The sequence below is a fragment of the Manis pentadactyla genome, chromosome 4 (assembly GCF_030020395.1).
Source record: "Manis pentadactyla isolate mManPen7 chromosome 4, mManPen7.hap1, whole genome shotgun sequence".
NCBI lineage: Eukaryota > Metazoa > Chordata > Mammalia > Pholidota > Manidae > Manis > Manis pentadactyla.
In genome coordinates this window covers 73,322,744-73,344,028 of record NC_080022.1, presented here as the reverse complement: position 1 = coordinate 73,344,028, position 21,285 = coordinate 73,322,744, and the positions used below count along the sequence as shown (strand labels likewise).

The window sequence follows — 21,285 nt, the reverse complement described above, 5'->3', positions numbered from 1 at the left end:
CAGTATATATTTTGTTGGATATGTCATTTACAAATATATTCTCCCATACTGTAGGATGCCTTTTTGTTTTGTTGATGATGTCTTTTGCCATACAAAAACTTTTTAGTTTGATGTAGTCCCATAAGTTCATTTTTGCTTTTGTTTTCCTTTCTCGAGGAAATGGGTTCAGGAAGAAGTTGCTCATGCTTATATTCAGGAGATGTTTGCCTATGTTGTCTTCTAAGAGTTTTATGGTTTCATGACTTACATTCAAGTCTTTAATCCATTTCGAGTTTACTTTTGTGTATGGGGCTAAACAATAAACCAGTTTCATTCTCTTGCATGTAGCTGTCCAGTTTTGCCAGCACCAGCTGTTGAAGAGTTTGTCATTTCTCCATTGTATGTCTATGGCTCCTTTATCATATATTAATTGACCATATATGGTTGGGTTTATATCAGGGCTCTCTAATCTGTTCCATTGGTCTATGGGTCTGTTCTTGTGCCAGTACCAAATTGTCTTGATTACAGTGGCTTTTAGTAGAGCTTGAAGTTGGGGAGCATAATTCCCCCTCCTTTATTCTTCTTTCTCAGGATCTCTTTGGCTATTTGAAGTCTTTTGTGGTTCCATATGAATTTTAGGAGGATTTTCTCTAGTTCGTTGAAGAATGCTGTTGGTATTTTGATAGGAATTGCATTGAATCTATAGATTGCTTTAGGCAGGATGGCCATTTTGACAATATTAATTCTTCCTATCCATGAGCATGGGATTTGTTTCCATTTATTGGTATCTTCTTTAATTTCTCTCATGACTTGACTGTCTTGTAGTTTTCAGAGTATAGGTCTTTCACTTCCTTCATTAGGTTTATTCCTAGGTATTTTATTCTTTTTGATGCAATTGTGAATGGAATTGTTTTCCTGATTTCTCTCTCTGCTAGTTCATTGTTAGTGTATAGGAATGCCATAGATTTCTGTGTATTAATTTTGTATCCTGCAACTTTGCTGAATTCAGATATTAGATCTAGTAGTTTTGGAGTGGATTCTTTAGGGTTTTTTATGTACAATATCATGTCATCTGCAAACAGGGACAGTTTGACTACTTCCTTGCAAGTCTGGATGCCTTTTACTTCTTTGTGTTGTCTGATTGCCATGGCTAGGACTTCCAGTACTATGTTGAATAGAAGTGGGGAAAGTGGGCATCCTTGTCTTGTTCTTGACTTTAAGCTTTCAGCTTCTCGCTGTTAAGTATAAGGTTGGCTGTGGGTTTGTCATATATGGCCTTTATTATGTTGAGGTACTTGCCCTCTATCCCATTTTGTTGAGAGATTTTATCATGAATGGATGTTGAATTTTGTTAAATGCCTTTTCAGCATCTATAGAGATGATTATGTGGTGGATGATGTTGATGGATTTTCAAATGTTGTACCATCCTTGCATCCTTGGCATTAATCCAACTTGATCATGATGGATGATCTTTTTGATGTATTTTTGAATTCGGTTTGCTAATATTTTGTTGAGTATTTTTGAATCTACGTTCATCAGGGATACTGGTCTGTAATTTTCTTTTTTTGTGGTGTCTTTGCCTGATTTTGGTATTAGAGTGATTCTGGCCTCATAGAATGAGTTTGGAAGTATTCCCTCCTCTTCTATTTTTTGGAAAACTTTAAGGAGAATGGGTATTAGGTCTTCACTAAATGTTTGATAAAATTCAGTGGTCAATCCATCTGGTCCAGGAGTTTTGTTCTTAGGTAGGTTTTTGATTGCCAGTTCAATTTCTTTGCTTATAATTGGTCTGTTCAGACTTTCTGTTTCTTCCTTGGTCACCCTTGGAAGGTTGTATTTTTCTAGAAAGTTGTCCATTTCTTCTAGGTTATCCAGTTTGTTAGCATATAGTTTTTCATAGTATTCTCTAATAATTCTTTGTATCTCTGTGGTGTCTGTAGTGATTTTTCCTTTCTCGTTTCTGATTCTGATTATGTGTGTAGACTCTTTTTTTCTTGATAAGTCTGGCTAGGGGTTTATCTATTTTGTTTATTTTCTCAAAGAACCAACTCTTGCTTTCATTGATTCTTACTATTGTTTTATTCTTCTCAAATTTTATTTATTTCTGCTCTAATCTTTATTATGTCCCTCCTTCTACTGACTTTGGGCCTCATTTGTTCTTCTTTTTCTAGTTTCATTAATTGTGATTTTAGACTGCTTATATGGGATTGTTCTTCTATCTTGAGGTAGGCCTGTATTGCAATATACTTTCCTCTTAGCACAGCCTTGGCTGCGTCCCTCAGATTTTGCGGTGTTGAATTATTGTTGTCATTTGTCTCCATATATTGCCTGATCTCTGTTTTTATTTGGTCATTAATCCATTGGTTATTTAGGACCATGTTGTGAAGCCTCCATGTGTTTGTGGGATTTTTCATTTTCTTTGTGTAATTTATTTCTAGTTTCATAGCTTTGTGACCTGAAAAACTGGTTGGTACAATTTCAATCTTTTTAAATTTACTGAGGCTCTTTTTGTGGCCTAGTATATGATCTATTCTTGAAAATGTTCCATGTGCACTTGAGAAGAATGTGTATTCTGTTGCTTTTGGGTGTAGAGTTCTATAGATGTCTTTTCTATTGTGTTGTTCAGTGCCTCTGTCTCCTTACTTATCTTCTGTCTGGTTGATCTGTCCTTCAGAGTGAGTGGAGTGTTGAAGTCTCCTAGAATGAATGCATTGCATTCTATTTCCCCTTTTAGTTCTGTTAGTATTTGTTTCACATATGTGGGTGCTCCTGTGTTGGGAGCATAGATATTTGTAATGGTTATATCTTCTTATTGCATTGACCCTTTTTTTCATTATGTAATATCCTTCTTTGTCTCTTGTTACTTTCTGTGTTTTGAAGTCTATTTTGTCTGATACAAGTATTGCAACTCCTACTTTTTTCTCTCTGTTAGTTGCATGAAATCTCTTTTTCCATTCCTTCACTTTTAGTCTGTGTATGTCTTTGGGTTTAAAGTGAGTCTCTTGTAGGCAGCATATAGATGGGTCTTGTTTTTTGTCCATTCAGTGACTCTGTGTCTTTTGATTGGTGCATTCAGTCCATTTACATTTAGGGTGATTATTGATAGGTATGTACTTATTGCCATTGCAGGCTTTAGATTCATGGTTACCAAAGGTTCAAGGTTAATTTCCTTACTATCTAAGAGTCTACCTTAACTCACTTAGTATGCTGTTACAAACACAGTCTAAGGGTTCTTTTTCTCCTCCTTTTTCTTCCTCCTCCATTCTTTATATATTAGGTATCATATTCTGTATTCTTTGTCTATCCCTTGATTGATTTTGGGTATAGTTAATTTAATTTTGCATTTGCTTAGTAATTAGCTGTTCTACTTTACTGTGGTTTTATTTCCTTTGGTGACAGCTATTAAACCTTAGAAACACTTCCATCTATAGCAGTCCCTCCAAAATAGACTGTAGAGATGGTTTGTGGGAGGTAAATTCTCTCAGCTTTTGCTTATCTGGAAATTGTTTAATCCCTCCTTCAAATTTAAATGATAATCTTGCCAGATAAAGCAATCTTGGTTCCAGGCCCTTCTGCTTCATTGCATTAAATACATCATGCCACTCCCTTGTGGCCTGTAAGATTTCTGATGAGAAGTCTGATGTTAGCCTGATGGGCTTCCCTTTGTTTGTGATCTTATTTCTTTCTCTGGCTGCTTTTAGAAGTCTGTCCTTATCCTTGGCCTTTGCCAATTTTATTACTATATGTATTGGTGTTGTCTTCCTTGGGTCCCTTGTGTTGGGAGATCTGTGGATCTCCATGGCCTGAGAGACTATGTCCTTCCCCAGGTTGGGGAAGTTTTCAGCAGCTACCTCCTCAAAGACACTTTCTATCCCTTTCTGTCTCTCTTCTTCTTCTGGTATCCCTATAATATGAATATTGTTCCGTTTGGATTGGTCACACAGTTCTCTCAATATTCTTTCATTCTTAAAGATCCTTTTTTCTCTCTGTGCCTCAGCTTCTTTGTATTCTTCTTCTTTAGTTTCTTTTTCATTTATCGTCTCCTCCACTGTATCCAACCTTCTTGTAATACCCTCCATCGTGCTCTTCAGCAATTGGATCTCAGACCTGAATTCATTCCTGAGTTCTTGGATATCTTTCTGTACCTCCATTAGCATGTTGATGATTTTTATTTTGAACTCCCTTTCAGGAAGAGTTGTAAGGTTCATGTCATTTAAGTCTTTCTCTGGAGTTACATTAATTTTACTCTGGACCATGTTCCTTTGGCATTTCATATTTGTATATGGCACCCTCTAGTGTCTAGAAGCTCTACTCTGGAGCTGCTCTGCCCCTGAAGCAATGTTGGGGGTCGCAGGGGAGCGGTACTGGTGCCTGGGGGGAGGAAAGAGCTGTTCCCCGCCTCCCGGCTCCTGTGCCTGTCTCCACTGCCTGAACCAGTGGGCCGAGCACACAGGTATAAGCTTTTGTCCCAGAGCAGCCAGATATGGATCCCTGCTTTCCACAAGTGGCTGGAATCTCAGTCCCTCCAGGAATTCTGCCTGTATTAACTTTCCAACCCAGTAGTCATATGAATATCATGAAAGCACCATGAAATGTAGGTTTGTGCTCCCAGAGAAGACCTCCCAAGCTAGGTATTCAGCAGTCCCAGGCCTTCCACTCCCTCCCTGCTCCATTTCTCTTCCTCCCGCCTGTGAGTTGGAGTGGGGGAAGGGCTTGGGTCCCGCCGAGCCATAGCTTTGGTATGTTACCCTGTTCTGTGAGGTCTGCTCTTTTCTCCAGGTGTATGCAGTCTGGAGCCATCCTCTTTCCTGCTGCTCTCTCAGGATTAGTTGCGCCAAGTATATTTTCTAATTGTGTCCAGTTTTAGGAGGAAGCCTCTGTCTCTCCTCTCACGCTGCCATCTTTAATCTTCACTGACTTTCCCCTCAATTTACAGTCATTCTGGTAGCCCAGTGACACCATTGGCCAAAAGGTCTATGATTTTATGCTTGAATTCTAGCTACTCTGTGCAGAGTGGGGAGTGTCATTAGGAAAAGATTTGTATAAATTTGTGCTATACCAAGTGGTGTTCTCTTCTTTCAAGATTTGAATTACCTCCAGTATGTCCTGTTTTGATTGCTGTATTATGCATTCAAGTATGTTGTTTTATGTATATTTTTCTGATAATTATCCTTTGTAATTATTGTCTGCAGGAGGATTAGCCACATAATAATAATGGCTACTCTGCCACTATCTGAACCACAACTCCCAAGAGTTCCTTTTTGGACATTCTCAATTTGAGATGACTGTTTGACATTAAACTGAAGACATAAAATGGATATAGGAATCTGGAGTTCAGGAAAGATGACATAGCTAAAAATATAAATTTCAGAGTTGTCAGTGTATATATGGAATTTAAGCTATAGTGCTAATGAAATCACATATTCATCAATGTAGAGAGAGGAGAGAAGAATCCAAGGACTTAGTCTTGGGTTACTCCAGAGTTTAGTATATTAGCAAGAAAAGGAACTAGCAAAAGAGACAGAGAAAGAATGACCAATGAGCTAGGACAGTGTTAGGGACAAATGCCTGAGTGGAGTGGGTCCAAGAAAAAATAAAAAGAGGAAGTCTCCTAATTAACATTGAACATTTTCTAGGAGTTTTGCTTTGAAAAGGAATGGTGTAATGGAGTAGAGAAGGGAGATGTGGGCTCAAGGAAAGTTGTTTAAAATAGGAGAAATTAAAGTGTGTTTCCTTGGTGATGACAATTTTGCTAAAGAGAAACAAAAATTTGGGAACACAGTGCCAGTGATGTCCTGGTGCAAGACAATCGTGGGTTTGATTATGAAGGCAGAGTACTTTGAAGCATATTTAAAAGTAGTGGATTTGGTTGTGAGGGCTTGTGAAAGTTGAAAACAAGTTCATTAGCTCAGAGTAAAAAAGAGAGACATTGTGAAATTATTATCTATGTAAATGGGAAAGTGGGTTGACTAAGGCAATTTTTGGACACACCAATAAACAAAACAAAATGAATCAAAACCAGTTCATGTAAGAAATTATAAATTTAAAGTGAGATTTGTTAGCATGATTTGTTTTTGCTTAGTCACATTCAACTACTAGGGGACAGAGGCAGAGTACATGGAGAGTTGAGATTGAAAAATTGCCAGGTAAGCTTATAAAATGAAGAAAGAAGTAATGGTGTCATATATACATGCAGTAAAGTGATTATAATGTCAAATCCTGGTATTTAGGCTGACTAAGGACCAGAAGTGAAGCCATGTGGTAGATGAAAGTGAAAATATGGTGGGATAACAAATTTACAGTTCCAGTGGGTCAAGAAATTGTTAAAGTTATAGGGGCTTAAGGAGAGTAAACTAAAAAGATAGGAAGTGTTAGAGAGTGTAATACTTAAAATTGAGATTATGACTCTTATGTAGTTATTAGTAATAAAGTCAAGAATATTCAAGTGATGCTACCTCAAGATCATGTCATTTAATATTTCCTTTATGATCCTCTCCCAGTTTAGCTCATCCATACTATGTATTTTTCAATTCCAAATTCTTTCCCATTAAAATTTTGCTTCTCCTTCAAAAATTTATTCAAGAGTTGTGTTCTCTGCTTTTCAAGGTAGTAAAAATTGTAAAATTGATTTTAACGATTGTCTTTTTAGTCTTGTTATTTTTAATACCAACTACTACTATCTTCATAGAGACTATAATCCTACATCTTGCAAGCTAATCTAGATAGATATTATTATTATTATTCCCATTTTACAGAGGAGAAATGCCAAATTCAGAGCAGTCTTTTCACTCCAAATCCTGCTTCTCTTTCTATCATATTGGGTTGACTGCAATCTGTTAAATCTTTTCCAACATGTTAATGGGTCTAGTACCTTAGGGAGTTTCCCTCCCTAGACCGAAGGCCCTCTGGAGATTCAATAACAGTCTAAAAGATCTACTCTGAAAGTAAGGATTTTAGACTATGAAAGTAAGGATGGGTGGGATTTTTGGAATCCTTTGAGTAATAAAGCATTGGCAACTTCCTTTTCCTCTTATTTATACTCAGTAGGATATACAGCTCCTTTAGCAAAAGCCATATAAGAATAAGTAGAAGTCAGTATTGAAAGCCAAAGTCAGTTATGATTAATTTATAAACATTATGTTTAATTTCAAGGAGGATTTGAAAAGCCAATCAGGTATTATAAGAGTGTATCAGGAGTCATAGAATTAATACAAAATGAAAGAGAAAGTAAGAAAGTCTGGAGTATTCTTCAAAGCAGAGAAAAATGCCCTGCTTCTTTGAAATTTCAGGACAAGTTGGCATGTTCAGTAATCTCTGCTTCATGCATTTATTTTATCCTGAGAAGGATCAGTCCACAACTGGCCAGGTTAAGAGCATTTCCTTCATGCTGACTTGTAATTCTAGTTCTAGAACATGAGTTGATCAATTAACTCAAGCATATTTGTGTGGGAATAAAAGAGATTTGACATATCTCTCTTTAAATAGGTTGCCCAGATATTTGAAGCTTATGAATAAGATAAAGCTCTGTCTTTAAGTCTATTTATTGCTAAGTGGATTACTTTTGCCCACTCCTTGAGTTATTTTTTAAATAGAGGATGAAATATTAAGTTAGTTGATGGTATTAAGGAGGCTGATAGATAATAGAAAATTCAGATAGAGCCTAAAAATAAGAAATTTTAATATGAGATTTATAAGTTAGCAACATTGGCCACAGAGGATTTTATTGTATTTAAACTTTTCAAGGGCTATAATTTTTTAAGTTCTTTTTAAGTTCTTTGTAAATACTGCCTCAAAACAATTGGCAAGGTTTTATAATAAAAGATTAAAGCCTACAAATACAATTTTTATTTCATAGACATTGTAATATCAGAAAAAAATGACCTGGTTTGCTAATTCTTTACTAAACAATCTTATGCAAGTTATTTAACCTTTCTAGACCTGATTGTTTCTTTAGATATAAACTGTGACTTACTAGATACGCTTTAATATCTCTTATAAATTCTAAATATATTACTTAAAAAAAAAATAAAGTGTTGAATTCCTATGTATTGAGATAGCACTAAAGCTGTTTGTTTCTCAGGTCCATAATCTTGTGATCAATGATTTAAAATTATAGCTGTAGCGGTAGAAGTGGTGACAGCAATGGAAGGGAAGAGGTCAGCATGTCAAACAACCATTTCCTTAAAAATTTTCTTTGACTCTAGAACATAGGACTCTTTGCCAGTGACTCATTTCTAATTTGTAAAGCAAAAGTCTTGGAGAACACCAAGAAGTTTTTGTCTGGTCTTCCTTCTTTTCATAAGTGAGAGTGCTATCTTAAAGCATCCCTGGATTTGTGAAAGAAGACCTATTTGCCTATTTCCCATAGAGTAAAAAGAGTATTTATAACTCTCTAGGAATGGAAAATTATTTGTTAGTTGAAAGGGATAAGGAAATCAGAATTTTAATCCTATAAAGAGTCTCAGCTGTGGTCTCTTAATTTTATGAGATGTGAAATAGTTAGGAAAAGAGATGCGTTGCCAGTATGTATAATAAAAAAGATTGATTAATACTGTACAAAAAATTTTGTTGAAACATAATGTATGTTTCTCTTGAAATGAAAAAGATAAAGATTCCCAGAGTATAAAAATATCTATTTTTATAAAAGAATGAAAAATAATTTTGACAATTGGAGTTTATTTGGTTATTTTTCTCTTTAGTATAAAAGTAATGCATATACATTTCAAGATTTTGAAAAATATTTCAACTTGGAGTGATGTATTACAATTTTAAGAATTACTATAAGCAGTTTTCGTTTACTAAAAGTTGCCAGTTTTCTAATGCTAAAATAGGAATTATAATTCAATGTGTCACAAAAATGGGAAAGTTAATAGAGCCATTATTAGGTCCCTTAAAGAAAGTTGTTTCAATAGCAATATAACTTTATTAGATTTGAAAAATCAGCTACGTCTGGGGAATATCTAGGATTCTTCTCAGTATTTAAAATAAGGCCAAGAAAAATATACATTGAAGAAATAAATAATCCTAGACCATCTCAATTTGAAATAATTTTAATAGCATATAATGTGTGTAGCATCTGATGATGCATACATCTGAAGAAGTATGATATACCGTATATAATTTATGCTTCACCAGAGTGTTTTATAACTGTTTTTTCTAGGGCCCCAAAGGAGATCCGGGGTTTTCCCCAGGTCAGGCTGTTTCTGGAGAAAAGGTAATTGTTCATGGAATAAAATCATGATGATAAATTTTAAGCACTTAAAAATTATTTTTATCTTTTCTAAATGTAGATTTTACTTGATATCAGATAGGTAAGATACAGAATTAGTAGATTTTAATGAAGGAAGAAATATTTGAAAAATTAAGTAAATTATATTGTAAACTTAATTTATCAACTTAAATCTTAACATTACTTTTATTGTCTACTGTGGCCTGACATTGTGCTTCCTGCTAATTAGGAATGGATGGGACAAAAATTAGAGTAGGCTGTGGTCTTAACCTCAAAAATTTGCTGTTTATATGCATGCACACAATGATACATAAATTCCAGTGCCATTTTACACCTTTTAAAGGACAGTTCTACATACTTTATGTTGTTTAAGTCCTATAGTCATTATTATCTTGTTTTCCAGTTGAGAAAACACAATTCATAGAATTTAAATGACTCATGGATAATAAGTGGCAGAGTTAATGATATATTTATGTTTTCTGATTTTTAGTCCAGTATGCTTTTCATTTAATCAAAATGCTCTCAAGCACATGCGGGCGTGTGCGCGCATGCGCGTGCACACACACACACACACACACACACACACACACACACACACTTAGTAAAAAAAAACCCAAATGACTAATGTTTTAAAGTGAAGGTAGCAATAAAATTGTTATTAGGAGGATACCATTTTCCAATGAGGATGAATACAAATGGACTCTTTAGAAATAACATCTGGGAAGCTTTATTTAGACAAGCCTTTGATGAATGTGATACAATTATAGGGTGTTTTTGTTGATGTGGTATACATTCAGAAACTTCTAAAATCCCTGAATAATTTTGGTGGTTCTTGGGGTGAAATCTGATGATTTAATTGGCTTGCAGAATTCTTGTAAACTTAAAAAAATCACATTATATTAATGGACCTTGCAGATATTATACTAAACATGTTTAAAAATTTTTAAATCTATAATCTTAAGAATTTTATTGCTGTGGTGGAACTGAATTTACTGAATCTTAATAACTGGGAAACGGAATAAAATTTTATTATTAGAATCACAATATTGTCATTGGTTCCTTAATTACTGCAAGGAAAAAAATCCCATAATTTGGGACAGGAACATAAATACTATTTTTTAAGTATCTAAATATGGGACATTTAAAAAAATTTCATAGTGAAAACTTAGAAATTAGAGGCCCACTCTGTTTTGGTGACTGCTTTAAATAAACTCCCCAAATTAAGCATTCACATTTATATTATATGCTTAGTTTTATCTTTCCTTGAGGCTTCTTTGTACAAAATACAGGGAGGTTCAGTATGTATACAGTATCTGCATAAAATATAGGGTTGTTCAGCATGGGAGTTGAGGCTCACAAGTATGTCAGTCTTTTTTTACTTTTTGAGTTACTTATATACAAATTGTGGTTAATACAATATAGGAGAAATGTACTAAGTTATAGGATTTATAGTATGTTGTCAGTGAACTTTAAATGCAATCCAGCTTTTGAAGTTGAGAGATACACTTATAAAAGGGTAAAATTTTAAAATATTTAAAGGAAATTGTATATACATTAAATTGCATTCAGATATACCAAGGATATTATATGTACAATATGAATACATTTAAAATACAAACATTAAATTGGTGGGAGTAGAGAGCAATTGAGAAACAATTGTTTTTTATTTTTAATCATTTAGCCATTTTTGCAATAACTACATGGTCAATGATAAAGCAATAAAAGAAATGCAGGAACTAGTCCTTTAGCATGTAACATCCACTAAGTAACATTTAACATAGAACATACATACATGATTAAGTCCTTTGGGGACCTTAGTGGCATGCAAATATAATTTTCAAATAGTGGTAATTTTTCCTTCCCCTAAGAAAGGTGAGGTATTATTGTTTTCATTTTTCAGAGGGAGGAATTTTGAAGGGAAATCAACTGATCCACCCATGCTTAGATCTAGTGGAAGATAGGCTTCCAGTCTCCTGTTTCCTAATGCAGTTTTCTTTTTCCTCTGTCAGAGTAATAATGTATAAAAAAAATATATAACTATCTGTATAAACTAGTTGTCCCATGGCAAATGGAAGCCATCTTAATAAAATGTTGGGAAGAAGCATATTTGTATAAATGGAAACACATTTTTCCCTTGTGTTTGTTTAATTAGGTGACATATTAAAGTAGGTAATGACTTATAAATTAAAGAGAATATAAAGAGACAGAGGAGTTTACTTAGGATTATTACCTAAGTACTCTTTTTTCTTTCAAACTTTTTTTTCACACGATAAATTTGTTGCAGCAGAAAGAAGGAGAGGAAGGGAGGTAAAGAAAAAGAAAACTTGGAGAAACTAGCTCAAGATGTTCCCCCCATTTCTTTTTGACATGTTTTTTCCTTGTCAGTTCACACAGTCTCCTGTCTCTCCTATTGTCACTTTACTACCACAGACACTCCTTTGCCCTCACAGGTTCACTTTGTCCTCCTACCACAGGATGGGCTCGCAGGCCCTCATTAATGTTATGGCGGGTGGCGTCCCTAATAGGTAAAGTCCAATCTGCTGTAGTCACACACACGGGTCCCCAGAACAGTTTCATAACTGAAAGCGGAACTGTGAGAGCAGAAAGCGCCAGTGAAGCCCGGAAGCGGAAACGACCCTTTTCCTGGTGCACGATGTGAACGTAATGGGGAAGGCCTGAGCCCCCCAGGCTGCTGTGCAGAGTGCTTGTAGAGTTTTTAAGTAAACCCCTTTAGATTTTTTAAATACAGTAAACCTTGGAACGACAGGAATTTGGAGAGTAAGGGAATTCCTAGAGAAAAGAACATAAGAGAAAAAGTTGCAGGGGCCTGGAGGTGGGGAGGTGTAGGGCAGGTGTTCACACTGGAGAGATAAAAGCTGGGAGCCTCCGGGAAACGTCTCAGCAAGTCTCAGAAAGGAGGTGGAAGCTGAGCCAGATTGTGAAGATCAGAAATGAATGTAGTAAGATTTTGACATCCATGATGAAATCCTGCATTAAGGGAATTCTAATTTTCAGTTCAATTTCACAATATAAAACCTCTTGTGTTTTGTTCTCAGGGTGATCAAGGCCTTTCTGGATTAATGGGCTCCCCCGGTATGCAAGGTAATAAGGTAAGAGAGTTTTACTGTGACATTATTGGCTGTCATGGATCTGGGAGTTCTTCAGCTCCTAAAATCTCATTTCGAAGTTAAGCCCAAAGCCAGTGTTTTAAATTCCTTTTCTCAGCAAAAGGAATCAGCTTGTTCTCCTAATCCAGGAAAGGGAAATCACAAAAGGCAGGGTTTTATGAAAAAATTTTTAAAAAGCCTTCAGTTAATGTTGGGCACAAAATTCACATGTGGAGAAAGTCAAAGTCACTGAAAAAATGTTGTAGGTTTTCTCTTTTTTTATTCTATTAGAGCAATAACCTACTTTGAAAACTGTAAAGTCATTTTTTTAACTTTTATATGTCCCAAGTGTAAAGTCCATTGGTTATATACTTGGCTTTATTTAGGATGTTCTCATTTTCTTAGGAAATAATAATCTTTTGACATGATATATGTAGATATATGTATCATTCTCTATAGCTATATATAAAATTATAAATGTGAAGCCTGAAGGGTAGGGTAGAAGTGAGGATTAGGGATAGCTAGCAAAAAAAAACACACAACAAAAACCAGTAGTCATATGCAAATGACTAGGCTTTTTCTGAGGTAAAAAGGAATACTAACACAGCTGGCATAATTATTTCAGAGAATCTGGTATACAGTTTCCTGGATTCTCCTCTGTATATTTGGCTTTTTCACACCTCTCCCCCTGCAAACTCTGAGTTGTCGATTTCCTACGGGGGATAAGGAAGACACAAAATTTCTTTCTAAAGTATTAAGAACCCCAAAATATTGGAGGGTGGTATTTTACATGGTATGGAAAGCTAAATGCATGTAATAATGATCTTTGTCAGTGTCCTAACATATCATATTCCTTTCCTCTCAGGAGATGTAAGTTGGAGGTGGTATTCAGAACTTTACTTGGTTCAAATCCCATCTGCCATTTTCTAGGTACCATCGACCTTGGGGAGGTTGCTAAACTTCTCTCAGCTTCAGTTGACTTATCTGTAAATGTGGAGCTACTACTACCAACTTCATAGGGAACTGTTGGGAACATGAAATGATATAACCCAAGGAATACTGTGTCAGACAAATAGTAAGCCCTCATAAATGCTAACCACCAGTTATTTATCTGGTTTTGGAAAAGATCCTGACCTTTTTGCTTTTCTTCATAACCCTTGCTGAAGGGCCGAATTATAAAATGATGAAGGAGGTCTTGATCTTATGGAGTATTTTTCCTCCCATGACCACACAAACACCATTATCTGTATGATCCTCAGACTAGTCTTCATCTTAGACAGTACATAGAACCTGAAAACTTCTTTGAGATTGTTGGTTGCTCCCATGGAGATATGAAATTGCAGAGTGATAATTTCCAATAGAATCGGTCTTGATATACAGCCATGAATCTGTTTGATTAATGCTACTTAGTACACCTCTGATCACTAAGTATACCTCCAAGGAAACTGTAATGATGAATAGCATCAAACAAAGAATATCTTATAAAATGGAAATTTTCTTTATTTTATTTGATATTAAACATACAATTATTGCATCCTAAAGGCTGACACTACATATGAGAGAAAAACAAACTAATCATTACTTTCTGAGGTTAAATGAAGCCTGTGGTTTATGAAATTAGCAATCCAGAGAAGGAAACACTAAGTAAAGGTTGAGTGGTTGTTGTGTGAGGAATATACAGAGAGATATTATTTATAGAGGCAGTTTTAAAAGGCTGATTTTAACCATTAGATCAGATTATCATTTTAACTTTGAAATTGTACTTACTTAAAGCAGAAGATATTACTGTCCAAACACCTGTGTGCATACTATACAGGTCTTGACCCATCAGCACTTTAAAATATTAAGATTAATGTGTTCTTATTGGTCTGTGTAAATCTAGTAAAGTGAAATAAGAGCATTATTTTAAACACACTGTGCCATGGATTGAATACCTTTCACAGAATTTTACATGATTTTTTAAGTTTTAAAATTTGGCTTTTATCATTAACTAATTGAGCCTATAGAAGTCAAAGATCTTCATATATTTTCATTCAGCAGCTGTAGCTGAATTTTTTCTGGAGAAATTTCAGTTGAAAGTATTTAGTAACTAAATTACTTTCTGATAAATGAAGCATCCATGGTTTACTACAGCTTGACAGTAGTTCACAACAACGTTGAAATATTTGAGATGATTTTGTAGTTTTTCTGAGAATGTTTCCCCCTTTTTCAGAGTGTGTCTATTAATGGAAACTATATACAAATTTTTTTAAAAAAGCAAGATTTCTAGGAAAAGGACAAGAGGAGTCCATGTAAACCTAAACTAGTTCTCCACATAGGCTTCTGACAAGTTTCTATCTCCCTGTCTATGTGCATGTCTTACTTCAATATGAATACATGGCAGAAATATATTCAAAATGAGCTTGGGAGACTGTTCATGCAGTTTGTATGAAAGGGGAAAAGGCAAGACTGATTATTGGGTAGAATTTATTAATTTTGGTTCATTTTTTGGAACCATCTCAGTCACTATCAGAGTTACTTTCAGCAGGTAAGAAGAACTAGGAGAACCTGTAGTAACTGCTCTTTTAGCTCTAATCTAGGGACGCCTATTTCCCTCATCATTGCAATTCTAACTCTAAAGTGCTAGATGAATTCTTAAGGACAAGACAAGAACTCATCCATTTTGTTAGTGAGAAATCTAAGATAAGCCCTGAGAGGTCAGATAATTTGCTCAGGGTCACTCAGAGTTATGGCAGGATCAAGCGATGAAATTTACTGAGCCCACTGCATTTTTAACTACTCTGTGCCTATAAAGAGAGATAATAAGGTACTTGAGTTTTGATTAATATGAAGTTTATGAATCTTTTTATCTATTAAACAATTTTAGGAATTATTAATATAATTATTACTACTGATATTAATAGTAGCTATTTTATTATGTACAATATTCCAGGCTCTCTGCTGAGCCCTATTTCTTTTCATCTTTTCCATTGGGACAGAAACTATGTTCAGTATGTCATAAATAAGTTAATATGTAAAAAGGTTAAATCATTTACCCAGTGCTACACAACTATTAATTGGCAGAGTTAGGACTCAGATCCAGGCCTGTTTGACACATGACTGTGTTCTTAGTGTTCTTAATAACTTTGAATCCTCCTTCCCATAAATTAATTAATTCATTAAGCTAATATGTGTTAGATATATATTTCAATATTTCTGATTATCTCAAGTATGTATGCATAGAGAAGTAAATTTTTATCTTTCATGAAAGCCAAGGGAATAAATACAGTTTTGGATGACAGATAATAATGACTTCATTATTCCTTTTCTCTGGAAGTATCTGGAAATGTTAAAATTCTCATAATATAAACCATACTCAAATAGTCTTTAAAATGGCTGCAAGAAAGTTGTATAGAGAACACTGACAACTCATGAAAACTGTTTGGATAAAACATATTAGAAGATTAATGTAAAAAGCATTGTGGAAACTACAAGTAATATTGAGATAGAAATAACAAAGCAAGAAAATCATCAGCAATATTTTTTTTCACTCTTCAGTGGATTTTTTTGGTTTGCTTCTTTCTTTTCCACTTATCTCTCTTTCCCTGCCTTTTTTCTTTTTAGCAGTTATCACCATCTTTAAGCAGCAGTATATTTCCCCAGATTGGTTGCCTCAACTTAGCCACCATCATGTAACTCTTATTTTCCTACGAACTGAAGTATATTTTTCACTTCCCACCAAGTGTCTGAATTTGTGCCAAAAAGCAGATAAGTTGGATCCAGAGTACACACTGGGCTGGATGGAATACAAGAGTCATAATTCTGAGCTTGACTCCAGATGGAGTTTTAAATTGGTTTTTAATATAGCCAATCAGTTGCTATATTAATATTGGAAGTCTGCTATTTAAAATTGTAAGAACATTAGCAGTGATTTCAGTTGAAGCAGTTTTTCTAGGACCAAGAGAATAAGCCAGATGGGAGCAATTAAGTACATTTTAGTGTGAAGATACAACTCAGAGCAATTGTGAAATATGATATGCACATTACAAAACAGATTTTTATGAATAAGATATAGCAGTTTTTTTCCTGAGTATAAACAAATATAAACCATTATTGTTTTAGTGATAATTATAATCAGAGTGAATTCTTACTCTATTTTGATGGAATTATTTCAATTATTTAAAAAACCTTTCCATTATATAGGAGGTACACAATAAATATCTATAAAGTTAGAAGGGCAAAAGAACTGAAAGCATTAAGTGGAAGATATGATTTATCAGTTGCTCAAAAGTATACAGCTTTTCATAATCTATTTAAAGCAAGGACAGCACTAAGGAGCTACAACAATACTGAACGTAAATGAGAACAACAATAGAAAATCAGAATTGGCATAAAATCAGTGTCTGGAGAGAGAGAAATAAGGAGAGTTCTGTTGTTTCACAGTTAACTTTGTAGATCGTATCATCTTTGCCTTATCTGTATAAAAATCTGCAAAACTGCATTTTACTTTGGGTTGATTCCTGGTCCAAGTGTAGTACTAAAAGTCTCATACAAATGCTGCTGTTTAGAGACTGTGCTGTCACCACCATTACCTTTTCCTCTGCAATTCACTATTCCCACTGATTGTAGGGGATGCTGAGAACAAGGTGGCACAGTACTGAACTACCCCACAGGCAGGCCGGCGGTTGCCAAAGTGGTGTAGTTTGTGGGACTTTGAAAACTACTCTTCGTCCAGTTATTTTGCTTCGTCTGTCTCTTGTGATTGACAGTATAACATTAAGGATAAATTCATTTGACTAAAAGTATTTCAGTTCTAGAAGTTTTTGTTTGTTTTCTTATATTTCTGTGTCCTCAAGCAAAACCTGTTATCTGTCATCTGGCACCATTTTGAGAATTAGTTTATTATAAAATTTTTCTCCATGAGAACTGTCTGAGAAGAGCTAGATAGCTAGCATTGATGGGATCAAAGTAAAAACTGAGTACTAATTGAAGGGTATTAGTGGATCAATATTGGGAGAAGTTTGGGGCAAAGATTGGTACAAATATGTGTGTATAAGGGAAGTCTATTCCAAGAAGAAAGGGAGGTGGAGGAGACAGGTTTGTGCGGTATTTATCCTATAATTTGAGTCTCCTCAAGCACTTCAATTATCTGGGATCATGCTTCTATTTATTTAGTTGTTTTTAAAATAAACTCCTCATTCTTAGCAATTCAGGACATTTATTGCCTTACTCCAAGAAGTGCCTGCTTTCTCATGGCTGTTGATTTCCATCTCATTCTGAATTCTTGCTTAGGATTTCTGTTTTGATCAACTACAGTCATCTTATCACTATTTCTCAGTTTTGCATAGCTTTCTCAGCTTATTTTAGCCAAAACATGGTTATGGAGCTTTTTCTGTATTCCTCAAGGCATTGCTGGCATGAGTTCTGTACTGTTTGACAAATTTCATTATAGACTTAGAATTACGTAATCTGTAAACTAATGTTATTACATTATAGAAAGAGAAAATTTAATATTGGCTTTCAGACAACAGTGCAGTAGTAGTGACTAAACAGAAATCTATCTGTGATTTAGGAGTCCTTATGTTAAAGGTATGGCACATATTATTAGTGAATAAAATGAACATCGCTACTTGTCAGTTTAACTGCTTGCGTCATTTCACCCAGTGCTGATGGTCAACTTCTTCCTTATGGTTTTCTTCTCAAATCAGTGTCATATTAAATACTTGGAATCTATTTTCCACCCAAGTAGCACTCATATCCATTCAAGTCTTTCCATCAATTCATTCATTCATCCAAGTGTCTCCATCAGTTCATTAATGAACGTTTTAGTACTGCTATTCCTCTACTCTCTGCATCTGCCTTTTTGTGTTACTTTGTGTTTTCTTTGACAACAGCTTTCTTTCTCAACATAGTTTCTGCTTACTCTGAAGCTTTTACTTATACTTTGGCACCCTAACCTTCCTCTTAAACTTTCTTTGGGAATCTTTCCAGTTTCAGTGCCCACTACTTTCTTTCTTTCCTTTTTTAATAGTTGAACGATTTTTTTTTTTAAGAGATAGATTGGCCCAGTTTCTCCCTACTTAGGCAAAGCTCTTCATTCCAAGTGACCTTATAGGCTCTTGACTGGATCGTGTGTCGGCCACCCTTGGATGGAGTGACGTTTCCTATGGCTGAGGCCGAGGAGGAGTGATTTCGTGCAGAAACGATCATGACTGTTGGGCGCTGCCCCCAGTCACTGCATGAGGAAGAATCCCTTCAAAGGGAAGTGTGCGTACAGAAGATGCCATCCATGCCTGGTTCACTATTATGATGTGTTTCAGGAAAAGCAAGCTGCAGAAGTTGCACTGCCCCTGCATTCTCTTTTACTGTGTGGCCAAGGAGGGTGGAAACTCTGGTCAGAAAAACAGATGGTGGCCAAGAAAGGGAAGCATGTAGCCAGATTCAAATGTTTGGGAAATAAAAACAAACAAACACATACATTTTTTAAAAAGAAAGGGAAAGGAAATAGTGCATGGCAGAGAGTTTCTCTGCCTATGTGCCCCTTACCCTGATCCCTCATTCCTCATCCCCCTGACACTCTCCCAAGAACTTTTAGCTCCCATCCAAACAGATGTGCTGATTCATCTTAGGGAGCCACTGCCACCGGCCTAGTGCTGAGGATACTTCTTATCTTCTATTTTAAAAAGTGAAAAAACTTAGCTTTGTTATTTTCATTTGTGGAATCTTGTGTAACATTTGGATAACTGAGAACAACATGTTTCATATTTTGTAACTAGGCTGATCTTTAGTTGTCTAAAAAAAAGGTATACACTCACAGTAAAATTGAATTAAAACATTGAGTTTATTACAGACTATTGGTGAGTAACTTTAGTAATACCATGATTTATGAAATATAATCCCTTTTGTTGATTTGTCTCATCTGTTATTAATGTTTGAACATATTGATGAAAATAAAGACAGTCTGCATTTGAATCTGAGACAACTATGGGCATATAAAGTAGATATGTTACAGCAGAAGCGGGAGGCTCCAGCCCTTAGGCCTACATTGTAGTGGAGGGCTGTTGGCTATGTGCAGGATATAAATGAAATGAATGTCAGGTACGGCATGAGGCAGATTTATTGAGGCAAAAAGTATAGATTATACAGCAAAGCATAGCAGACTACTCCACAGGCAGATTAGCACCCCCTTGGTGGACTGTTAGCACTCTTTTTGAAATATAACCAGTATATAAAAGAGGGGGTGGAATAGTCATGATTTTTCTGGGGAGATTCTTAGAAAAGGGAGCTTTTCCTTATTAGGTCACTTCCAGGAGGTTGACAATTATAAACTGTCATGGCACTGATGGGCATGATTCTTACTAGGTAACTGAGATTGTAATGAAGTTAGAGGTCTGTTCTCAGGCAAATTGCACCATCTTGGTTTGTTTGATCTTGTTCCGGCTGTATTTTTCTGCTGCGTCTTTCTTATCAGTCTCAGGCCTTTCTGACTGCAACTCCCATATCTGGCTAATTAAACCCACTCAGGCCCTTTGTGTGTTTCATCCTGCCATTCCTCTGTCCTCCCTCAAACAGAAAGGTAGGCAGGCTACTCAATTCTTGATAAACCTATCAAGCCAATATGATTCCACCTTACTACCTACACGACTTTGGTCAAATCATCTAATTTCTCAGCTCAGTTTTCTTACTTGTAAAAATGAGAGGACACCTGCTTCATAGCATTGTTACAGACTTAACTGAGTGAGGTATTTGAAGTGACAACACATTATCTGGTGCAGAGCAGTTTAGTGAAAGTGCTTTTGTCCCTTCCTTACATTTCCCCTCTTTGTAACCCTTCTTTCTCATCACCACTTCTCTGATCTCTTTCTAATAGCCCAATCGCAAAGGAACTGAGGTCCTGGAGGACAGGCCTTTTCCTCTGCCCTGTTTCTTCCTTCTGTTACTTCCTTGTTACCAATATGCTTTTATATAACATACAGGTGACATGAAAGTCTTTGTCTCCAAACTGGCTTTATCACTTTTTCTGGTCTCTCAGGTTCTCAAGAGACTTCTTTCTTAAACATTTTATTGTTTTAAGTTTAACATTTCAAAATAGGCACCTCTTCTGATTTCCCCATTATCTAACCAAAGAATCATTTCCTTCTCTAATTCATTAATCCAAGTTGATAATCTCTTAAGTGTTTAATCCAGAATAATTCTTTTCACTCCTTTAGTCTATATCCTGAAATGCCAAAAACTTATCTTGAATTTGCAGTATATTAATTTGAAGTTTTGGATATTTGTAAACTGTAATTTATTTCAGTTTTTTGTGTTATAATTTGTTTAAAATCCTATGAGGTTCTTAAAAAGGGGAACTTTCTCTTGTTTTTTTTATATAGGCCAAAATCTAGTAAACAGTAGATTGATTTACTGATTGTTAATAAGCGATGTACAAATAACTCAAAAGTGTTCCTGTATTGCTTTCTCCCTGTCCTATATATGTTCAGGTGTTAGTAATTGATATTAAACATTTGATTTTGGCTCTATTATTTGAATTTTTTTTTACTAATTTCTTAGCCTTATAAAACCCCAGATGATGGACCTGTGATCAGCCTCCTTCATTTGTCTTAGCTCATAGATGGAGTGTTATGACAATGATTTGGATTAGGGAAACTGCCTGGATATGATCCAGTGTTTCTGTAATTACAAACAGATTATATCTGAGGGCATTTTGCTTCAGCATTAATAGCTAAAACTAACTTTTAAAAAGTCTCAGTGAAATTTAGGAGATCTGTTGCTGGATACCTGCCTTTTATAAAAGATGCTGTTTTTTATTCTCTATTCAATCCTAGTCTGCCATTTTAGTTGATAACACATAACAGTCAAAATTAATTAAGAATTAATATATTACTTAATAAAAATTGAATTCCTATTACATTAAAAAGATTAAATTTAATAAAAAATAAATGAGAATTAAATTTGTAATGATGAAGAAACCAAAAGTTGGGGTAAAAG

The 21,285-nt window shown here is 35.2% G+C and overlaps 1 protein-coding gene across 5 annotated transcripts in view; it reads left to right on the top strand.

Annotated features, from left to right (window-relative positions):
• The window catches only part of COL24A1 (collagen type XXIV alpha 1 chain), a 377,298-nt gene that overhangs the window by 51,648 nt on the left and 304,365 nt on the right, over window positions 1-21,285 (top strand). For all 5 annotated transcript variants that reach the window (XM_036890301.2, XM_057500389.1, XM_057500388.1 and 2 more), the window contains 2 exons: window positions 9,140-9,193; window positions 12,265-12,318. In XM_036890301.2, coding sequence (XP_036746196.2) covers window positions 9,140-9,193; window positions 12,265-12,318 — 108 coding nt within the window. The remainder of the gene's footprint in view (window positions 1-9,139; window positions 9,194-12,264; window positions 12,319-21,285) is intronic.